General features: G+C 51.2%; 1 protein-coding gene across 8 annotated transcripts in view; it reads right to left on the reverse strand.

The window, feature by feature from the left end:
- The window catches only part of RANBP3 (RAN binding protein 3), a 55,289-nt gene extending 41,718 nt beyond the window's left edge, over positions 1-13,571 (reverse strand). For 2 of the 8 annotated variants that reach the window (XM_045491693.1, XM_045491692.1), the window contains exon 1: positions 13,353-13,464. In XM_045491693.1, the coding sequence (XP_045347649.1) occupies positions 13,353-13,374 (22 nt within the window). In that variant the 5' untranslated portion in view covers positions 13,375-13,464. Of the gene's footprint in view, positions 1-13,352 lie in introns of all 8 variants that reach the window. The other 6 variants (XM_045491699.1, XM_045491698.1, XM_045491690.1 and 3 more) reach the window with 5 other exon arrangements.
- Positions 13,572-18,166: the final 4,595 nt, after the last annotated feature.

Genomic DNA, 18,166 nt, shown 5'->3' on the forward strand with positions numbered 1-18,166 from the left:
CTCTGGGTAAAAGGTTCGGTGGGGGGGTGGGGGGGGTACCTCCAAGAAGGCAGGCCCTTCTCCTAGGGCAGAACTGAGCTGGGGCCCCGGCTCATAGAGAAAATCCTCAGATGCCTTGGGTGCAGGTGAAGGAAGTCCTAAAAGCCTTACCCAAAAGTCACGTCCATAATTTGGTGTATGATATCTGTGTCAGGGAGAGGGCCCATAGAATACCTCCTCAAACAGTGGTAAAGAGGCTCAAAATGAGAGAGTTTTAAACAAGTCCCATACCTGAGAGAATTAAAACACTGGGCTTCCTGGTACCGCCCCTATAAGTAGGCCAGGGACCAGGACTCAGGGTTTTACTTTGTCTTTTCTGGCCAGAAGCTGACTGGTGGCAAAACCCTAAAGAGAAAATGACATATGTACCTATCTCAGCGGCAGCAAGAATGCAAGAAGGAAAGGGGTGCAGCAAGAATGTTTTGCATGGAAGCCAGTGTAAGAAGGAAGAAGAACCCTTTGGGGGGCAAGCAGGTGATGGCAACTGCCCAGATGTGAAGAAAGGAGGTGGAGTCCCTGCCACCGGCTGCAAGCGTGGGAAGGAGAGCACGGAGTTGGCCTGGACCCCAGAGGTGGCTCCGTGACAGAAGAGAATGCTTTTCCACCTGTGGGTAACAGAGGTCCTGGGATTGGGATCCCATCTTTAGACTTCTCCCAGCCTGTGTCATGTGATTCACAGCAAGGACATTCCTAGTTGGGGTTTCCCAAAACCTTGGGATGGTTTCATATGTGGATGAGCAGTCGGAGGGGGCATATTTATGGGCTGGGCAGGCACTCCATGCTTGATATGCCTCACCTCCCTGAATCTTTGCAACCACTTCTGGAGGGAGGTCACACAAAGGTCTTTATTTTACAGAAGAGAAAATGGAGACTCAGAGGCTTGAGTGACCCAAGGTGCCGCCAGGTCTCCAACTGCATCTGAGCTACGCTGCCAGCCAGGTACCAGGGCCAAAGCGGGAAGTTACTACTTCAGTTTGCATCCTTCCATATTTTCCGCTTGGCTGGGCCTTAGAGCTTAAGATGTGGACACTCTTTTCTTCTGAGAAGTAATAACATCAGGAAGAAAGCAGCTGTCGGTTAACATTCCAGAAAAGCACAAAGGAAACCAGACGGTGTGTGATGAGTTTTGGGGTGACCATCTGCCTCAGACAAGGGTGCTGTTAGGCCAACAGCAGATCCCTAGGATGGCCAAGGACAGAATGAAGGCACAGTCCCAGGTGTGGACGCTCTACGGTGAGACAAGGGACACTGACTTCATCTTTCCAGTGTCAACCACACAATGCCCTGCAGAACATGTTCAGAATCTAAGCCGAAAACCCATTCTCTCCACGCTGTGCAAGGAGTAAAGTACACAGACACTACCAGCAGCCCCGCCCTCCCAACAAGCTCTGACACCCCCAGTGGCTGCCTCCAACCTTTGTCTCTCAGGACTGTCTGTTAAACTAAACAGAAGAAAATATGTAGGCCCAGGAAAACACAGAGAAGGGAATCTGGAATATCTTTGCCTGTTCTGTTTATTCCCCTCCTAAATGATGACTCAAACACCTGCCAGGAAACGGCCCCCATCTGGAAAGCCACTTGGAATTCTTGACCAAAATGTCAGCAAGGTACTTGTGTAAAATGAGCTTTAATCCTGGGCTGATGTGTCTTAATCTTCTTATCTGTGCAAAAAATATGGAAAGCATCTTGGCAACACAAATAACAGTCTGTTAAGACGTGACAACTGCTTTAATCCTACAACACTTTCTATCTCAACCCTTCAAGTTATTTCTTTGCTCAGGAATTATTATAAACAGTTCAGTGCAGCAACATAAAGGTGAATTTGTCACTGATGTGTCAACTCTATTCGCAGACTAATTCTCTGGTGAAGAATAGATAATCTCAAACATGCTGTTGCTAGGTGATGCCTCTCTTGATCTTGGTGTCCCAAATGCTCAGTGGCCACCCAGTCCAACTAGGAGGATGGGGGGCCCCTTAATTCCTTTTTCAGTACTAGAATATGTTCTTCCCCAAGCAACTCCCAGCTGGCTTCAGGGAGATCATACAGGGCATAGTTTTGGAGATGATGCTATCTTTTATTTTACGCACTTCTTTCTGGAATGCTCTCTTCATCCTGCCATTATCTTTACCTACTGAAATCCAAGCCACTTTTCAATGCCGTAATCTATGCTGGGGACGCTGCTGTGTCCCCATACTTCAAACAACAGTGTGAGCAACACGCAACCCACGTTTACTGAACGGCCTCTACTAGACCCAGCAGCAGGTGCTTCACACACCCAGTCTCATTTCATTTAATGTCATCACATTCCTGTGATGTACACACTGTTTATCATCTCTGATCTGCAAATCATGAGATAAGACTGAGACGCCTCAGACAGATAGTGCTTCGCTCGAAGTCACAAAGCTGGTAAGTGGCAGAGCTGGGACCAGAACCCTGAGTCTGACTTCCAAGCTGGATGCCTCGGGTCCCCTGAGGCCAAGCCCAGGGGCCAAGCCTCACTCTGCCGCCTTCTACACAAATCGGCCCTGCAGTCGAGCCCTTCTGTCCCTCCCTCTCCGCCCCAGTCGCCCTGACTATAAGTGGCTGTGACAGAACCTGTGTTTTGGGCACCTCTGCGCCTTGAATCCAAGAGAAACCCCATACACTTATTAAATAAATCATACAAAGTCAGCAACTTCACCAAAAGAACGGAATTCAGGGAGCCAGTCTTGCCACACGTTTCTAACTCTGCCACTAGGTGGCGAGACACAGGCAGAGCTGAGGTGAAATAAAAGTGGCCAAAGGCTGGGGGAAAGTTCCAGGAAAGACCACGGAAACCACCCCCACAGGAAGGAAACCTAAGGACTACAGAACTTCTGCTGAGGCAGCAGACCAAAACTGATGAAATGCAGGCTCTGATTTTTGTGTGCATTCAAACTGGCCTCAACCACTTGTGGCTGGGATCCTGGGCACTGCAACTTACCTTCCCGGTTCCCTGGCCGTCTAACAGGGATGGTGCTATCCCCCAGGCAGTCCCAGGGAGGGTTAAATGGAATTATGCACACAAAGTGTTTCCGGAGTGGCTGGCACACAGCGGGGATTCCACCTCGGCATTACTATCATTATTATAATTATACCCAGAAAACTGCAAGCACATTGATGCCACCTTAAAGCATGGGTCTTGGATTCAAGGACTGGATCCAACCCCCAGGTCCCCAACAATGATGAATGCCTCAAAATGAGGCCCCGTCTAAAGCTGCCCAGATTCCGGGACAACTCAAACGCTCAGTTGTTCAGAATCCCTCAAGCCCTGACCTGAAGGAAGGCTAACCAGTTAAACCCTGCTTGCAGCCACACGATTTACTGTGCCTCTACCATGTGCCAGACACCATGTCTGGCACTGGCGACAGGATGAAGGGTAGACAAGAGGTGCTATAAGGAAGATAAGACAGGGCGGTGGGAAAGAGTACCGGGAGAAGGGTACTGTAGGGGGAATGGTTGGGTATGGCCTCCCTAAGGTGTCATTTGAACCTCAGACATTAAAGGAGTAAGGCAGGTGACGGCAGAGTGTGTTGTGCAGAGGGCATCCCAGGTACGAGAGTCCTCAGGACAGAAAGAATTCAGAGGCTAATGTGGCTGGAGAGTTAGAAAAAACATAGTAGGTGGGGTTGGGGTCCATGGTGAGGAGTCTGGATTTATCCAGTTTAGAGGCCAGAGGAGGAGACCAAGGAGGGGAGTTTGATCTGGTTTATATTTGTATTTATTTATTTAAATGTTTATTTATTTAGAGAGAGACAGAGAGTGAGTGGGGGAGGAACAGAGAGAGAGGGAGACACAGAATCCGAAGCAGGCTCCAGGCTCCAAAGTGTCAGCACAGAGCCTGACACAGGGCTCAAACTCACAAATTGCAAGATCATGACCTGAGCCGAAGTCTGACACTTAATGACTGAGCCACCCAGGCGCCCCTGTATTTATTTTTTTAAGTTCACTTATTTATTCTGAGACAGAAGGAGGGAGGAGCAGAGAGAGGGAGAGAGAGAATCCCAAGCAGGCTCCAGGCTGTCAGCGCAGAGCCCGACACGGGGCTCGATCTCATGAATCCTGAGACCATGACCTGGGCGAAAATCAAGAGTCAGATGCTTAACTTACTGATCCACCCAGGTGCCCCGACCTGGTTTGTATTTTTAAAGGATCTCGCTGGCAGTGGTCCTCACACAATTCTTCCTATTTTTGTGTGTGAGAAAGGTTTGGTAATAAAATGCTGGGGAACGTCTCCCTGGGGGTGGTGAGGAGGACAGGTCTCATGGAGGCAAGCACAAAAGAGGGGACCAGTGAGGAGCCTTCAGGAATCATCTAGGTGACGAGTGGTGGGGCAAATAGCAACCCGGGCTGGTCCTGTGGCCTTGGAGACGGGGCCAAGTGGGTACTCTGGCAGACTGTGGAGACTGAGCTGGCTGGTGCCTCAGCTGTGGGAAGACAGAGGATGGTAAAGGGGCTGTGAAAGTACGTGTTGCTCACTCAGCGGCAGACGCTGTTAGCTAAAACAAGCCTGTCTCCTGTGGCAATGAGACCCCACAAGCAGGGGGGCCCTCCAACGGTGCTGATAATGACTGATCCAGGCCCTGGACTCTTAGATCCCCATGGGCTACCGCCATCAACACTATGAGACATCCTTTCCCCTCTGAGTAAAGGGTGGTCTGTGTCCTCACAACCTGAGAAAGCCGAATTTGCAAAAACCATGTGCCCCATTCCCACTCTGCTATTACAAATGTGACACAGCCATTTTCTGGGTCGGCAAATTCCTGAAATTCTGTGTGGCAAACCTGGGGGAGTTCAACTACAGCAAAGGCATTTTAAACTTACTACACAGAGCAAGGCCTGCCTTCTAAACACGTGCATGGAATAACCACTCCCATCTCTGCAAATACCAAGTTCTCTTTGAGAGGAACAGCCAAGCATAGTGCCCTACATGGGCCAGTCTTCCGGAGGAGAACTCGTGCCCATGAAGTCAGTGCTACTGACCCACCACAAATGACTGACCGTGGGCTCCCAGGCCAAAGAATGGAAGGAGGCACACTGTCCCAGTTGACTCTCCCTGCTTACATGGCCTTTGGCCCCAGCCCCTGTGAAATGGAATGGCCCGAACCCAGAGCATCCCTGAAGGTCCTTACATTGAACCTGAGACAGTGCTGAATGAAGGTCATGGTTCCTCCTTAACAGGGATATGAAGTACATGATCCCACTCATCTGCCAAAAGGCCACAATGGAAAAGGGTTGGGAAGGTGAGCCCTAAATTCCAGTTGGTAAACAATCTATTCCTGCATAGTTTTATTTCATTTCATAACCCAGTGCTTCTCACCCACAGGTGATGGGCCCCTTGGGGACAGCAGGCGATGGCTGGAGATACTTCTGGTTATCACAGTGTGGGGGAGCTGCTAATGGCACCTAGTGGGTGGAGACCAGGGACGCTGATCAGTATCCTACAGCGCACAGGAGGATCCCCAAACCATAAAGAATAAACCAACCCCAAATGCTAACTGTGTTGAGGTTGAAAACTTTGCATTAATTATTTTGAAAATACTGCATTAGATCCTAACTCACATTATACACCAAAGTAAGTTCCCAGTGGGTCAGACGGGACAAACTGGGGTGGTCCCTAGCTTCTGTGAGTCACCTCTCCTCTCCCTCCCCACACTCTGTATTTAAATGTGTGCAGCATCCTAGGACCTCAGTAGGTCAGATGATTGGGTAATGTAGTTTCTTGGGACTCAATGGACTCCCCTAACTCAGGGGTTCTTAAAACTCAGGCGATTCTGCCCAAGGGGACATCTGGCAATGTATGGAGATGTTTTTCCTTGTTGTGACCAGGGGCAGGGGGTGCCACTGGCATCACATAAAGGCCACAGATACTGCTAAACATCTTGTGATGCATAGGACAGTCCCCACCCATCCCAATGTCAATTATGCTTAAGTGGAGAAACACGGCTATAATCCAAAGGCAGCTTTCTCTCTACTTGGACATCCACCAGAAGAGTAACATCCGGTAGTAACTGACAGCACATCTCCACATGCCAGTGGGTCAATTACCCGACACACGTTCTCCCTCAACAATGACCCTCAGGCTTGATGAGCATCATCCCCATTCTACAGATGCAGGAACAGAGGTCAAATACGCTGCCCAAGATTCTGGGCAAGTGAGTGGCAGAGGTAAGACACAAACCAATTGTGCCACGAGGAGTCAACCAGAGCCTGCCAGGCAGTCCTGGGTTAAAATTGCCCCAGGCTGGAGAGACGAGGGAGAAACCCATGCCGATCTCACTACAGGCTCCACGATCACATGCCGGCAGTGCTCAAGCTTCTTGGTCTCGAGACCGCTTTCCAGGCTTGTAAATTATTGAGGATCTCCAAGAGCTTTTGTAAATGTTGGCTACAGCTGTTGACACTTACCATGTTAGAAATTAAAACCAAGAAAATACCGAAACGCTAACTTATTTAAGGTAGTAAGTCAGTAAAGGTTTAGCTGAACGATATATTTTTATGAAAAATAAGTTTTAAAATAAAAGAAAATTAGTGAGAAAAGCGGCATTATTTTCCATTTTGACAAATCTCTTTAACGTCTGGCTTAAGAGAAGACAGCCAGTCTCCTACCTGCTTCTACAGTCCATCTGTTGCTGTACCACACTATTGTAACCTTTGGATAAACCACCACTGTCCATTCACAAGAGAATGGGAATGGAAAGGGCAAACAATGTCCCTGTATTGTGATGAAAATCGTTCTGAACTTGCAGTCCCCTTGAAAAGGTCTTGGGGACTCCAAGAGGCCTCTGGACCATCTTGGAGAATTGCTGCCATATGCTGTTCTCCGAGTCCCAGCATTCTGAGGACAGTGAATCCTGAATTCATTACAGAGCCGTCAAAAGCTTTATGCTGAGGTTCCATGTTAACGTGCAGAGACAGCTGCGTCTGAGACGTGGTACAATAGGGCTGAAACCCAAATGCCAACCAAGGTCAGGCAGGCACCGGAAAAGGAGGAGGTGGGCCAGGTCCCAGGCTACTCGGTGGGGACTGCGGTGTCCCCGAGGGCACACAATCTATCTTAAGGGCGGCAGCTGCTCCTCAGTCCTGGCTACTCGTTACTGTGCAGGACCACTGGAAGAGGCTGGTTCCTGCTTTTCAAGAGAAACCAGAAACCTGGATCATTTTTCCCCCTGAAATCTCTGAATTCTTAAGCGTTGGTCCCTAATTAAAAACAAACAAACAAAAACCTTTAAATGGGCCAAATTAAACATGTCTGCTTGCCCCTGAAGCAAGTTTGTCACTTCTGCCTGTGGTTTTTGACTCTGGCTTCGTATCATAAAACATCTGTGGAGCTTTGTAAAACTACAGACACCCAGGACCTCCTGCAACCATCGCTGACGGGGCGGCCCAGGCGTCAGTTTTTATTTCCCTCAACAGGTTCCTTAAAAAAGTGTGACGTGCACGCAGGGTTAAGATTCAGGGCATGTACTAGGCAACAGCACCCTGAATGCCGAGACTGCCAAGGACAAAGCAAAGTGTGGACATGCGGGGGGCTTTTCTAAGGCCCTATGCTATTTGCTGCCCTACCAAGTAGTGCAAAGTCATACCGAACACGGCTCCACGGGACCCTGGAAGGGTAAGGTGCATAGGTGGCAAAAACAAATCCCCTCCACACGAAAGAACTCCTGCTGCTTGCGGCCACCTTCACCAGCACCACTAGATCCTGAACAGATAATGATGCAAACCCACCTGCCTCCGGACTGCTTCCAAGTACCATGGAGAGCTACCACGGCCACCTCTAATGCCTGCCTTCTCAGGGTTCTCCCAACCAGAGAAAGGCCCCTCTCAGATCCCCCAAATGCATCCCATCGCTCCCCAAATGGTCCTCATCTCCCACTCCACCCTGGCCTGTTCCCTGTGCGCGAACTCACTAACAAGGCTGGAATTCAACTGGCGCCTGAAATGCCCCCTCTGCCACTGCCACACGTCACTCTTCCAAATGCCATTCTGAACTTGTCTGCTCTAGACTCACTTCATTCCTACTGCCTCCACTCGCCCCAATTCCTCCACAGTATAAACACACACCAGGCCCTGACTATCTCTGATGCCCAACGACCGTGAGAGGGTAAGAGGACTGCTTGGGCAATCCCATGCACAGTTCACGCAGAGTTCAAAAATTCTGCAGAACTACGACCTTTTCTGTCTATACAACGGAGCCCAAACTTAAATTGTCTTCAAAGTCTATAAAGATTCCACAGCCTCTGAGGTCACATACCACTTCACTTAGCCTAAAAGTTAAGTTTAGGGCAGGGGAAGGGGACGGCGAGAATTGAGCGAATTGAGAATTCTAACCATTTGTGGAGTTCTGGATCCACCATAAAAATTCACTGGCATCTCATTCTCTCAAGGGTCAGGCTTTATGTCAACAAGTAAGGTGAAAACTGAGAAAAGCCAAACCACCCTTGAAAATCTCTAGAGTGACATTTGGTCAGGCTAGATCTGAGCTCCTCAACTGAGGGCAACTTTGCCTCTCCAGGGAACACTGGGCAATGTCTGCGGACACTCCTGGTTGTCATGCCTGGGGGAGGGAGGAGAGGGAGAGAGGAGATCAGAGAAGCTGACCAACATCCTACAAGGCGCAGCACCACAACAAAGAATTACCTGCTCACAAGTGTCTACTGAGTCTGAGAAACCTGGGCCACACGATCGGACGGAAGGCAAGGCCGAACCCAGGAGGGCTGACAGCCCAGCTCCGCTGGCCTCCCCTCACAGCTCACCCCGGGGGCCATCTCACTCAGTGGGCTGGATTCACTTGCAGTATTGACACTCACTTCTTGCTCTCTGCTGAGAATTTAAGCCAAACCAGCCTGCAACAGGAGTCCACTGTAGTCAAAAATAGCTGCCTTCTACTGACTTTATTACTGTGTGTGGAGATAGGCATTAAATAATTTATATGCATTAATTCATCCAGTGCTCAGAGCAACCATGAAATAGACACGATTATCATGATTCTCATTGTACCGGTGACAAAACGGAGGCTCAACGGGGTTAAGATATTTGTTCAAAGTCACTCAGTGAGTACACGGCAGAGTCAAAAGAGAAACCCGATTCCCGGTAAGGCAAAGCCTGTGCCCTGCCATTACTCTATACCAGCGGGTTTCAACTGAGGGTGATTCTTCTCACCCCCTGCCCTGGGACGTTCTGCAGTGTCTGAGAACACTTCTGGTTGTCATGAGCCCCGGACAGGCGTGCAGGGGAGGGTGTGTGCTGCCGGCATCTAGTGGGTAGAATCAAGGACAGCGCCGTGCTGCTAAACGTCCTACAGTGCATAGTATAAGCCCTCACATCAGAATCATTGGGCTCAAATGTCAACAGGACCAAAGTTAAGAACGCTGCTTCATACCATCTCCCAGGTTTCCACCACCCATGTCCGCAGGCCGGCGAGGATTCTTACGTATCTGGTATCTTTTAACACCAGGATGTGGAATGTGAGATGGCCTATAGCTCAAATACACTTTACTTACCCCTGCCCATTTACCTTTACCAGAGACAAAATTCTGCCTTCAAATCTTGACATCCATCTATGATGCAGAATAACTCCAGGGACAGGACGATTAATGAGCTCAGGATATATCAACAGCAAAATGCCAAGGAGAATAGAATATCCCTGGATACGAGGATAAACACAAACACACACACACACACACACACACACACACACATTCTCCCCCTCTCTCCTAGAAAAGCATTCCAACTGGACTTTAAAAGTCACAGACTACTGGAGTACTAAGAAAGGGCTGTGGGAGTTGCTGTCACCATCCCTGAAGAGATCACCATGGCAACGAAGGCCAACAAGATGCCGTATTAGATACACAATTGGAAACGTTTCTTTGTGCACTAGCACAGCACACCTAACCTGTCCTACTCGAGCCAGTGGTTCTCAGCCCTGGCTGCCCGTCTGAATCACCCATGTTGCTTTCTCACTGTACAAAAGCTCAGGGCCCACCCCACATCTCACAGAATCGGAGTGGGTGGGGTGTGGGGATTGAGCCTTTGTTGTTTTAAGAGAGCTCCCCCCGTGATTCTGTCGCCCAGTTCAGGTGCACAGTCACTGCCTCAGACTCACACAGAGGTGGCAATGGCCCAGGGAAGAGAGACAGAAGGGTAGGGTGTTGAAGAAGGACCAGCTTGGAATACCAGTTTGAAAAGACAGAAGCTAAGAGAGCATCTGACTGGAGATTAAACCAGCAAGAGGAAAAGCACGCATCCTTTAGGCAGTCCCTAAAGCTTCGAAATGCATAGGCGAGAAAGCCCTGCTTTACATAGCAGATCATAAATTAAGCATTCTAGCAGGCTGTACAAGCCAAAAAGCCACTAAGATTTGATATCCTGGGGACAACTATGCCAGAACTGGTGTCAGACGCAAAGTACCAAGTGTGTGTGGCATTTATTAGGCAAAAACTTTAGGTGCAAAACATTCCATTCCTCTATTTTATACTTACTGTTCAATTACGCAATCAATAGCTCATATGTCAGCACATATGCTAGAAATGGTATCCCTGGAAAACAGGAACCCATGCTTTCCCCTTTATGCTCAAAGGTATACCTCACAATAAGGGTCCTCACTGATGGATTCATTCAACAAACGTTTCTTGGATACCTATGTTGCGCCAGGCACTGTTCTAGGTGTAGGGAATCCATCAGTGATCGTGACAGAAAGAAATCCTTGTCCTCGTGGAGCCTATATTCTAGAGGAGGAGTAGTCAAACAAACAAGTAAATTTAGCATTTCAGATGATGGTGAGTCTGTGGAGTGGAATAAACCAGGACAAAGGGAACAGGGAATGTGGATCCAATCGCAAATAGGTAGGCAGAGAAGTTCCCCATAATAAAGGAACGTCTGAATAAAAACACGAAGGAGTGAGCCACAGGGATATCTGGGGGAAGACTGCTCCAGGCAGGGGAAGCAATGGCATCACGGAGGGAGTGGATGGTCCATTCAAGGGACAGTGAGGAAGCCAGAGTGGTTCACGCAGAACAAGTCAGGGAGAGTGTGGGGGGACAGGAGGACAGGGAGGTATCAGGGGGCCACTGTGGCTGCCGGGTTGAGTTGTTAGATGGGTAAGGGTGGAAGGGAGGCCCAAGGGGTGGAAACCAACGTTGGTGGGGAGAAGTGGGCGCCTTCTGGAAACACATCAAGGTACAAGTGACAGGATTTGCCGTGGCATGTGAGAGACAGAGAGGAGTCACGGGTGACTTCAAGGCTTTTGGCCTAAGCAATTCCAAGAATGGACTTGCCACTTACTGCACATGGGAGGAAGACCGTCGGATGGGCAGGTGTCGGGGGGGAAAGATAGGGATTTTGTTCAATGCGCCCTTTAGACATTTAAACGCAGATGTCGACTACGACGGTGGATATGTGAGTCTTGAGTTTGTGAAAATTAACAACAGGAAAAACCTCACTAAAGTGGACCTGTGGGCTAGAAAAGGAGGCCAGAGGAGAACAGACATTAAAGGGCGACTTGTCAACTACAGCCTCCAACAGAAGAAACATCAACAGGAAACAATGATCAGCTACATGCCCTGACAGAAGAGGTACGTTGGGTCTCCTGTAAGAAATCCACTGCCCCTGCAACTCAGCCAATGAGAAACTGTCATCATCCTGCTCGTTTTCCAACAGCCTTGCAATTCGAAACAACTTCTCCCAACTGTCCCCTACTTCCTGAAATAATGTGCCTGTCCTTTGTTGGGAGACTGGCCTATGGTTTTGCCATCGCTTGCTTGTCTTAAATTGCAATTCTCTGCTATTCCTGAAGGAGCCCATCTTGCCAGCTAAATAGCTAACGGTATTATTTTTCAGAGGAACGAGCCCAAGAAACCGAACGGGCCATATATGTAAATACATAAAGTACGTCGTATTGACTCCCACGTATCCACACCCTCTTCTGCCTTTAACTAGATCTCGTGAACCGGAATGCGCCAACCCTCCGTGGCTCCTCTGTCTCACAAAAGAGACACAGCACAGAACGGCAGGGGGTGTGGGTGTCTGTATGGGGGGGGGGGGCATGGGCGCTGAAGCCAGACCACCTGCTTCACATCTCCGCTCCTCACGAGCAGCGTGACCTGCCCTGGACAAGTGACTCAACCACTCCAACTGCGTATCCTCACCAAGAGAACAGCCTGATGGTCCCTACTTCGTGGCTCTTTTGTGAGGAGTATTACAACAGGATTCAAGACTTTGAACGGGGCGTTGCAATCATCCCCAACGCTTCGCCAGGGCGGGCAGTGACTTCTTTCGTGCCTTCTTACGGTTCCCTATGGAAACCTCAGGACACCCTCCAGGAGCAGGGAGCACAGTGCGGGGGAATCAGGATCAGGCAGGTAGATAGGTCGCCTGAACTACACTTGTGCACCTAGAGGAACGGAGGGAGCTAAAAACAGGTCTCGGAAGTCCTGAAGCCACCGCGAATATCAACACCACTATTGATTTAAGCCGACATCAGCTTATGGAGTGCCTTCTCCGGGGGATTTGGAACGGTAACCTTGTTAAAAACGCTCGGGTGGGATGTCAGCGCTCCAGAGAGGAGGGAATTCACACTGTCTCTCTCTCTCTGTCTGTCTCTCTCTGGCAGTGCAGCAAAAAAGGGCCAAAAAGCAGCCAGGGCTTTCAGCGGTCCATATCCTGCGGCCAGGCCCAAATGCAGGGAGACGAGGCGTGACTCTCAGGTCGCCACTAAGGATGTGGGGGAACTGGCGGGAATTGGGGGACCGAGTTCAGGGTAGGGGGTGGGGGAACAGACCGGGTGCCCTCCATCCTCGGCGTGGGGCAGGCCCACGTAGGACGAGAACCCCACAGGATTCGGGGGTGGGCCTGCTCGGCGCCAGGCCAGGGAAAGGGGCAAGCCCGGTCCCCGAGAACGAGGGGGTGCGGGAGGGAGCGTGGCGCGCTGGACGGCCACCAGGCCCGGAGGTCTATTTACATCTGAGGCCAAGGCGCTAGGGCCGCGCCTCCCGCCCCCTTCAGGCCCCGACCTGGCTCGGGAGGCAGAAGGGCCTCAGGGCCGTGGCTCCCGCGGCCTCCCAAGGCCTCTGGCCGGACGGTGGCAGGGCCGAGTCTGCCGGGAGTGATGGGCCGGGCCGGTGAGCCCAGCCTGAGGGGACGCAATGGGGGGCGGCTGTGGGGCCCGCTGGGCCGCTATCCCGGAGCACACAGGTCCCCCACACTCCGGGGTGCTCACCCCTCGGGCTTGTGGCCCCTGGGCCTCCCGCCGCCCGTTCCCTGGCCGCCAGCTGGCCCCCGACGGCGCCTCCCCTACCTTCGTTCGCCAGGTCCGCCATTTTACTTCCTTAAGCCCTCCCACAAGGCCCCGCGCCGGCCCGGGCTCGCCTGCTTTCTGCCAGAAACTTGCGCGCGTGCGCACTTCTCAAGCTGACTCTGAGAGAGGCCGGCAGCTCGCGCCTGCGCGCTGAGCCCGGCGCGGAGTCGTGCTCCGGCTGGCGGTCCGAGCCCAGCCACGCTCCGAGCACGCGCCTGCGCACTAACTGCCCCCCCCCCTCCGCCTCCTTTTCCCGCCGACCAAGGGGGCGTGGGCAGGGCGGGGCGCGTGCGGCGCGAGTCTCGCGCGCGTCGCCAGCGACGCGGCGACGAACGTTCTGTGAGGCGGGTGCGGAGGGAGCCCGGTTTCGACGCCCCGACTTCCTGCTGGTTTTCCGGGGGTTTCTCGCGGTGGGTGCGTGAGCCGCCTAGGGAACCGCGACCGAGGAGTCCCTAGAGGTGAATCTCTGGGTCTGTGTTTGGCGGGGGCGGGGGACTGCGGGGCGCCCCGTCCCCTGCGGCATCGATTTCGCCTTCTGAGTGTCCACTACTTTGGACCAACGTTTTCCTCCGGCCACATGGGGCGGGGGGGGGGGGGGGTGTGGTCAGAGGAGGGGGCAGTTGGGGAGGGAGGGAGGGGTGTGGACTGGGGGGCGCGGCGCGACGGACGCGGGCTCCGGGCGGGGGGCCGGGCGGCCAGACATCGCGGGCCGGGAGCGCGCCGAGCGGGACGTCGCGTTTCTCCGCCTGCGAACCGCGCTGAACAGCCCCGCGGGCGCGGGGGCCGCTTCTCGACTCACCCTCGCGGCGTCTCTCCGAACACATCCCCGGCTCTGCTTCCCCAGGCGAGGCCACCGCGGCCTCGTCTCTCCCGGGGTCGCCGCGCCGCCTCCGCCCTCCGCCCCCGGGGAGCTCCGGGCTCTGTTCGCGCGCAGCAGCACGCAGGCGACTCTTTACAAGACGCGGATTCGATCAAGGGCCCGTCTTCCCTCAATGCGCCCAAAGGGCTTTCTGCCGAATTTGGACCAAATTCCAAGTCTCCTCTTAAGGCTTAGGAAGCGCCCCGCGCGCCTCGCTCATCGACGCGTGGCCACGTGGGTCTCTGAGGCCCCGGGGCCTGCCACGCCCCTTCCAGCCTCAGGGTCTTTGCACCTGCCGATCCCTTCGTGTCTCGGTGCGTGCGTAACCTGGTTTGAGTCCCAGCTCCACTCCGCTTCCATTAGTTGTGGCCGCATCCGGTTGGTGAGCTAAGAATGGTTTTAACGTTTGCAGTTGCTGGGGGAGAAAAATCAGAAGAATACAACTTCCTGACGCGTGAAAGTTGCATGGAGCTTCAGTTTCAGTGCTCACAAATAACATTTGATTTGAAAATAGCCCCACTTGTTCCTTTGCACATCGTGCATATGTGTGCCTGCGTGTGTAGAGGTTTTTTTTTCACACGCAGCGCGGAGCCCAACACAGGGCTCGAACTCAAGGACCGTGAGATCGAGACCTGAGCCGAGATCCAGAATCGGACGCTCAACCCACTGAGCCACCCAGGCGCCCCTGTGTGTTTATAGTTTATTGTAAATTGTACTTATATTTTCCTATCACTTTCTTAAGGCTAGAAGACAACAATAAAACATAAAATGAAACGAACCCTGGTTTGTAGTGCGGCTTTTCTTGGTGCAAATACTCCAACCGTGGCTGATTTCAAACTAGCGCGACCGTGAGTAGCGGCAGAGCTAGGAAGAGATGCTCAGAAACACCCTCTGTTTGTTTCTAGAGCTCGTTAATTGTTTTCAGTGTGGTCCCCAAATGGGCAACATCAGCATCACCCGGAAGCTTCTTAGACAGAATCCCAGGCCCCAAACCAGACCTGAATCACGATCCACATTTTCACAAGATACCCAGGGGCTTCCGATGCATGTTAGATCTTGAGAGGCACTGTGTAGGAACTTTTATTTACTTTTTATTTTTATTTATTTATTTTGAGAGTGTGTGCACACGTGCCAGCGGCGTAGGGGCCGAGAGAGAGGGAGAGAGGGAATCCCAAGCAGGGTCCACACTGATGGCGCAGAGCGCAACTTGGGGCTCAAACCCACGAACTGTGAGATCATGACCTGAGGCGAAAAGTCAGACGCTCAACTGACTGAGCCACCCAGGTGCCCCATTTAGGAACTTGTATTCATTGTTGGGGGTGACATACGGTTAATACCGTTAAGAATTTCCCCAACTTTATTTAATAGATGCCTCGATTCTGCTACCCTAGATTTTGCTGCCAGGCTATGAGCGCAGGCCACAGACCCTGGGTTAGAAATGCTCTAGGAATGGCTAGAATACCAATGCTGGAAAGGACCCTGGTGGTCATCAGGTCTGTCTGGTCGCCAGGAGCGTGTAGGCTTAGGTTTTCTCATTTCTAGTTTGTGGATTTCATTATATTTCATTTTATATATTTTAGAGCCCTTGCTCAAAGGTCTTCTTGGCCTTTGCCGTATGTCTGGACTCTGTGACCCTTTATGAACTTAATACTTTGCTTGCCTTCTTATTGGTTTAAGTTTACATTAAATAGAGTATATCACCACCCAAAATAGGAAACCACCAAGCCACGAATAGGAAATAACTGTAAAAGTAAACGTGAAGACAAAACAAAGGTTTTAAATTCGGGGTAGACACCATCGTTTGCCAAGGTTGCTGAGCCCCAAGCCTACTTTTCCTTTGATGTAAAGAGAGATTTCTCAGAGGGTTATTAAAGGCGTATTATCACTAACAGAAACTCCCCTTGACATGATGAGAAGTACTGAAAAAGAACTGGTAACGGGATAACTACAAATCATGTGATTCGGTGTCATTTAATACCACGTCTCCATGTCTCCTAACGTCATTTCATACACCACATGCGTCCCACACTTCGGGCAACTCCCAGCAACGCATCATCACTTGCTAAATATAATGCAGTGGTGGTTTTTCAAGGGACGTTGAGAGATGCTAAACCTATCAGCCTGGTGAGCCAACGAAATTTCCACTGGTTTCACAGTTGTCTTCAAAGTGCCAGTGGCCTCCAACATTTGCCCCTGAGGCCTGTTATTCGCTTTCTTTATGTGGTCCCCTCTAACAGATCAACTTGGTTGATATTTATTCACTAAGTAAATATTTGTTTATAACTTACCTGGTGTTAGTTGGGAAATACGGTCCCAAACTCTTTGACCCTTGAAAGGTGAGGTATCTGTTCCTTTCCCTGGAATGGGGGTGGACTTGTTAATGGTGGACGAATTGGGTACAGTGAAAATGACACCGCGTACTCTATGAAGCTAGGTCACAGCAGAGACAGAGGATGCAACTTTCACCTGCTTTACTGGAATAGTTGCTCTTAAAGCCTTCAGTCTTGGGGCGCCTGGGTGGCGCAGTCGGTTAAGCGTCCGACTTCAGCCAGGTCACGATCTCGCGGTCCGTGAGTTCGAGCCCCGCGTCGGGCTCTGGGCTGATGGCTCAGAGCCTGGAGCCTGTCTCCGATTCTGTGTCTCCCTCTCTCTGCCCCTCCCCCGTTCATGCTCTGTCTCTCTCTCTCCCAAAAATAAATAAACGTTGGAAAAAAAAAAAAAAAGCCTTCAGTCTTTTTTTTTTTTTTTTTTAATTTTTTTTTTCAACGTTTATTTATTTTTGGGAGAGAGAGAGACAGAGCATGAACGGGGGAGGGGCAGAGAGAGAGGGAGACACAGAATTGGAAACAAAACCTTCAGTCTTTATGCAAACAGTGCACCGGCCCTGAGGCCGTCCTGCTGTGAGGAAGCCAGAACACGCAAGCCACATGGCAAAGCCCTGAAGAATTCCCAGTTTGCCCTTCCTGTTCCTTACAGAAACCACGAGAGGTCCGTTAAATGATGGCTGCTATTACAAGCCATTAAGTCTGGGAGACAGGTGTTATACCCACCACACTACTATGCATCGGGCACTGCTCTGCATGTTGGGGCCCAGGATGGAAAAGACAGACCCTGGCTTCATGGAGCTTTGCATTGTTTTGTGGGAGACTTAAAATAGGTGAACAAAGTAACAGGAGATGGCGACTAGTGCTACAAAGAAGATAAGCCAGCATATTGTGACAGAGTGGCAGAAAAAGGGAATACTTAAGATAGGCTGGTCAGGAAAGTGTCCCCTCTGAAGAGGTGACACTTAATAAAAAGATCTGTAGGAGAAGCATTCTGGAGAGGACAGTGGGTGCAATGGTCCTGAAGCAGGAGCCAGCTTGGGGAGCTGGAGGGGGGCAGTGAGGAGTTCAGTGTGGCCAGGAGTGTCCCCAGTCTGGGATCCCACTTAGATGTCAGGACCCTGTAGGTCACAGCAACGAGTTTGGAGGTTTTTTTTTTTTTTTAATTTTTTTTTCAACGTTTATTTATTTTTGGGACAGAGAGAGACAGAGCATGAACGGGGGAGGGGCAGAGAGAGAGGGAGACAGAGAATCGGAAACAGGCTCCAGGCTCTGAGCCATCAGCCCAGAGCCCGACGCGGGGCTCGAACTCCCGGACCGCGAGATCGTGACCTGGCTGAAGTCGGACGCTTAACTGACTGCGCCACCCAGGCGCCCCTGGAGGTTTTTAACACAAGGGTCAGGAGTGGGAAATGGAAGGATCCAAATGGTTTGCCCTAAAGTGCTGATTGGCTTCTCGGCTGCCTGCTTCCTCCTTGGTTTACCAGGAGACAGGTCTGAGGACCCCCTGAGCCCTGGCTGTGCCCGAGAACTGTGCACTTGCCTTCTCCGCAGCCAAGTTGTAAATGGCCTCTGTACTTCGGGTTCCGTTGAAAGGATTTTCACAGCTGTGATTAGGTTTTCATCTTCCT

This window comes from Leopardus geoffroyi, chromosome A2 (genome assembly GCF_018350155.1).
Source record: "Leopardus geoffroyi isolate Oge1 chromosome A2, O.geoffroyi_Oge1_pat1.0, whole genome shotgun sequence".
Classification (NCBI taxonomy): Eukaryota; Metazoa; Chordata; class Mammalia; order Carnivora; family Felidae; genus Leopardus; species Leopardus geoffroyi.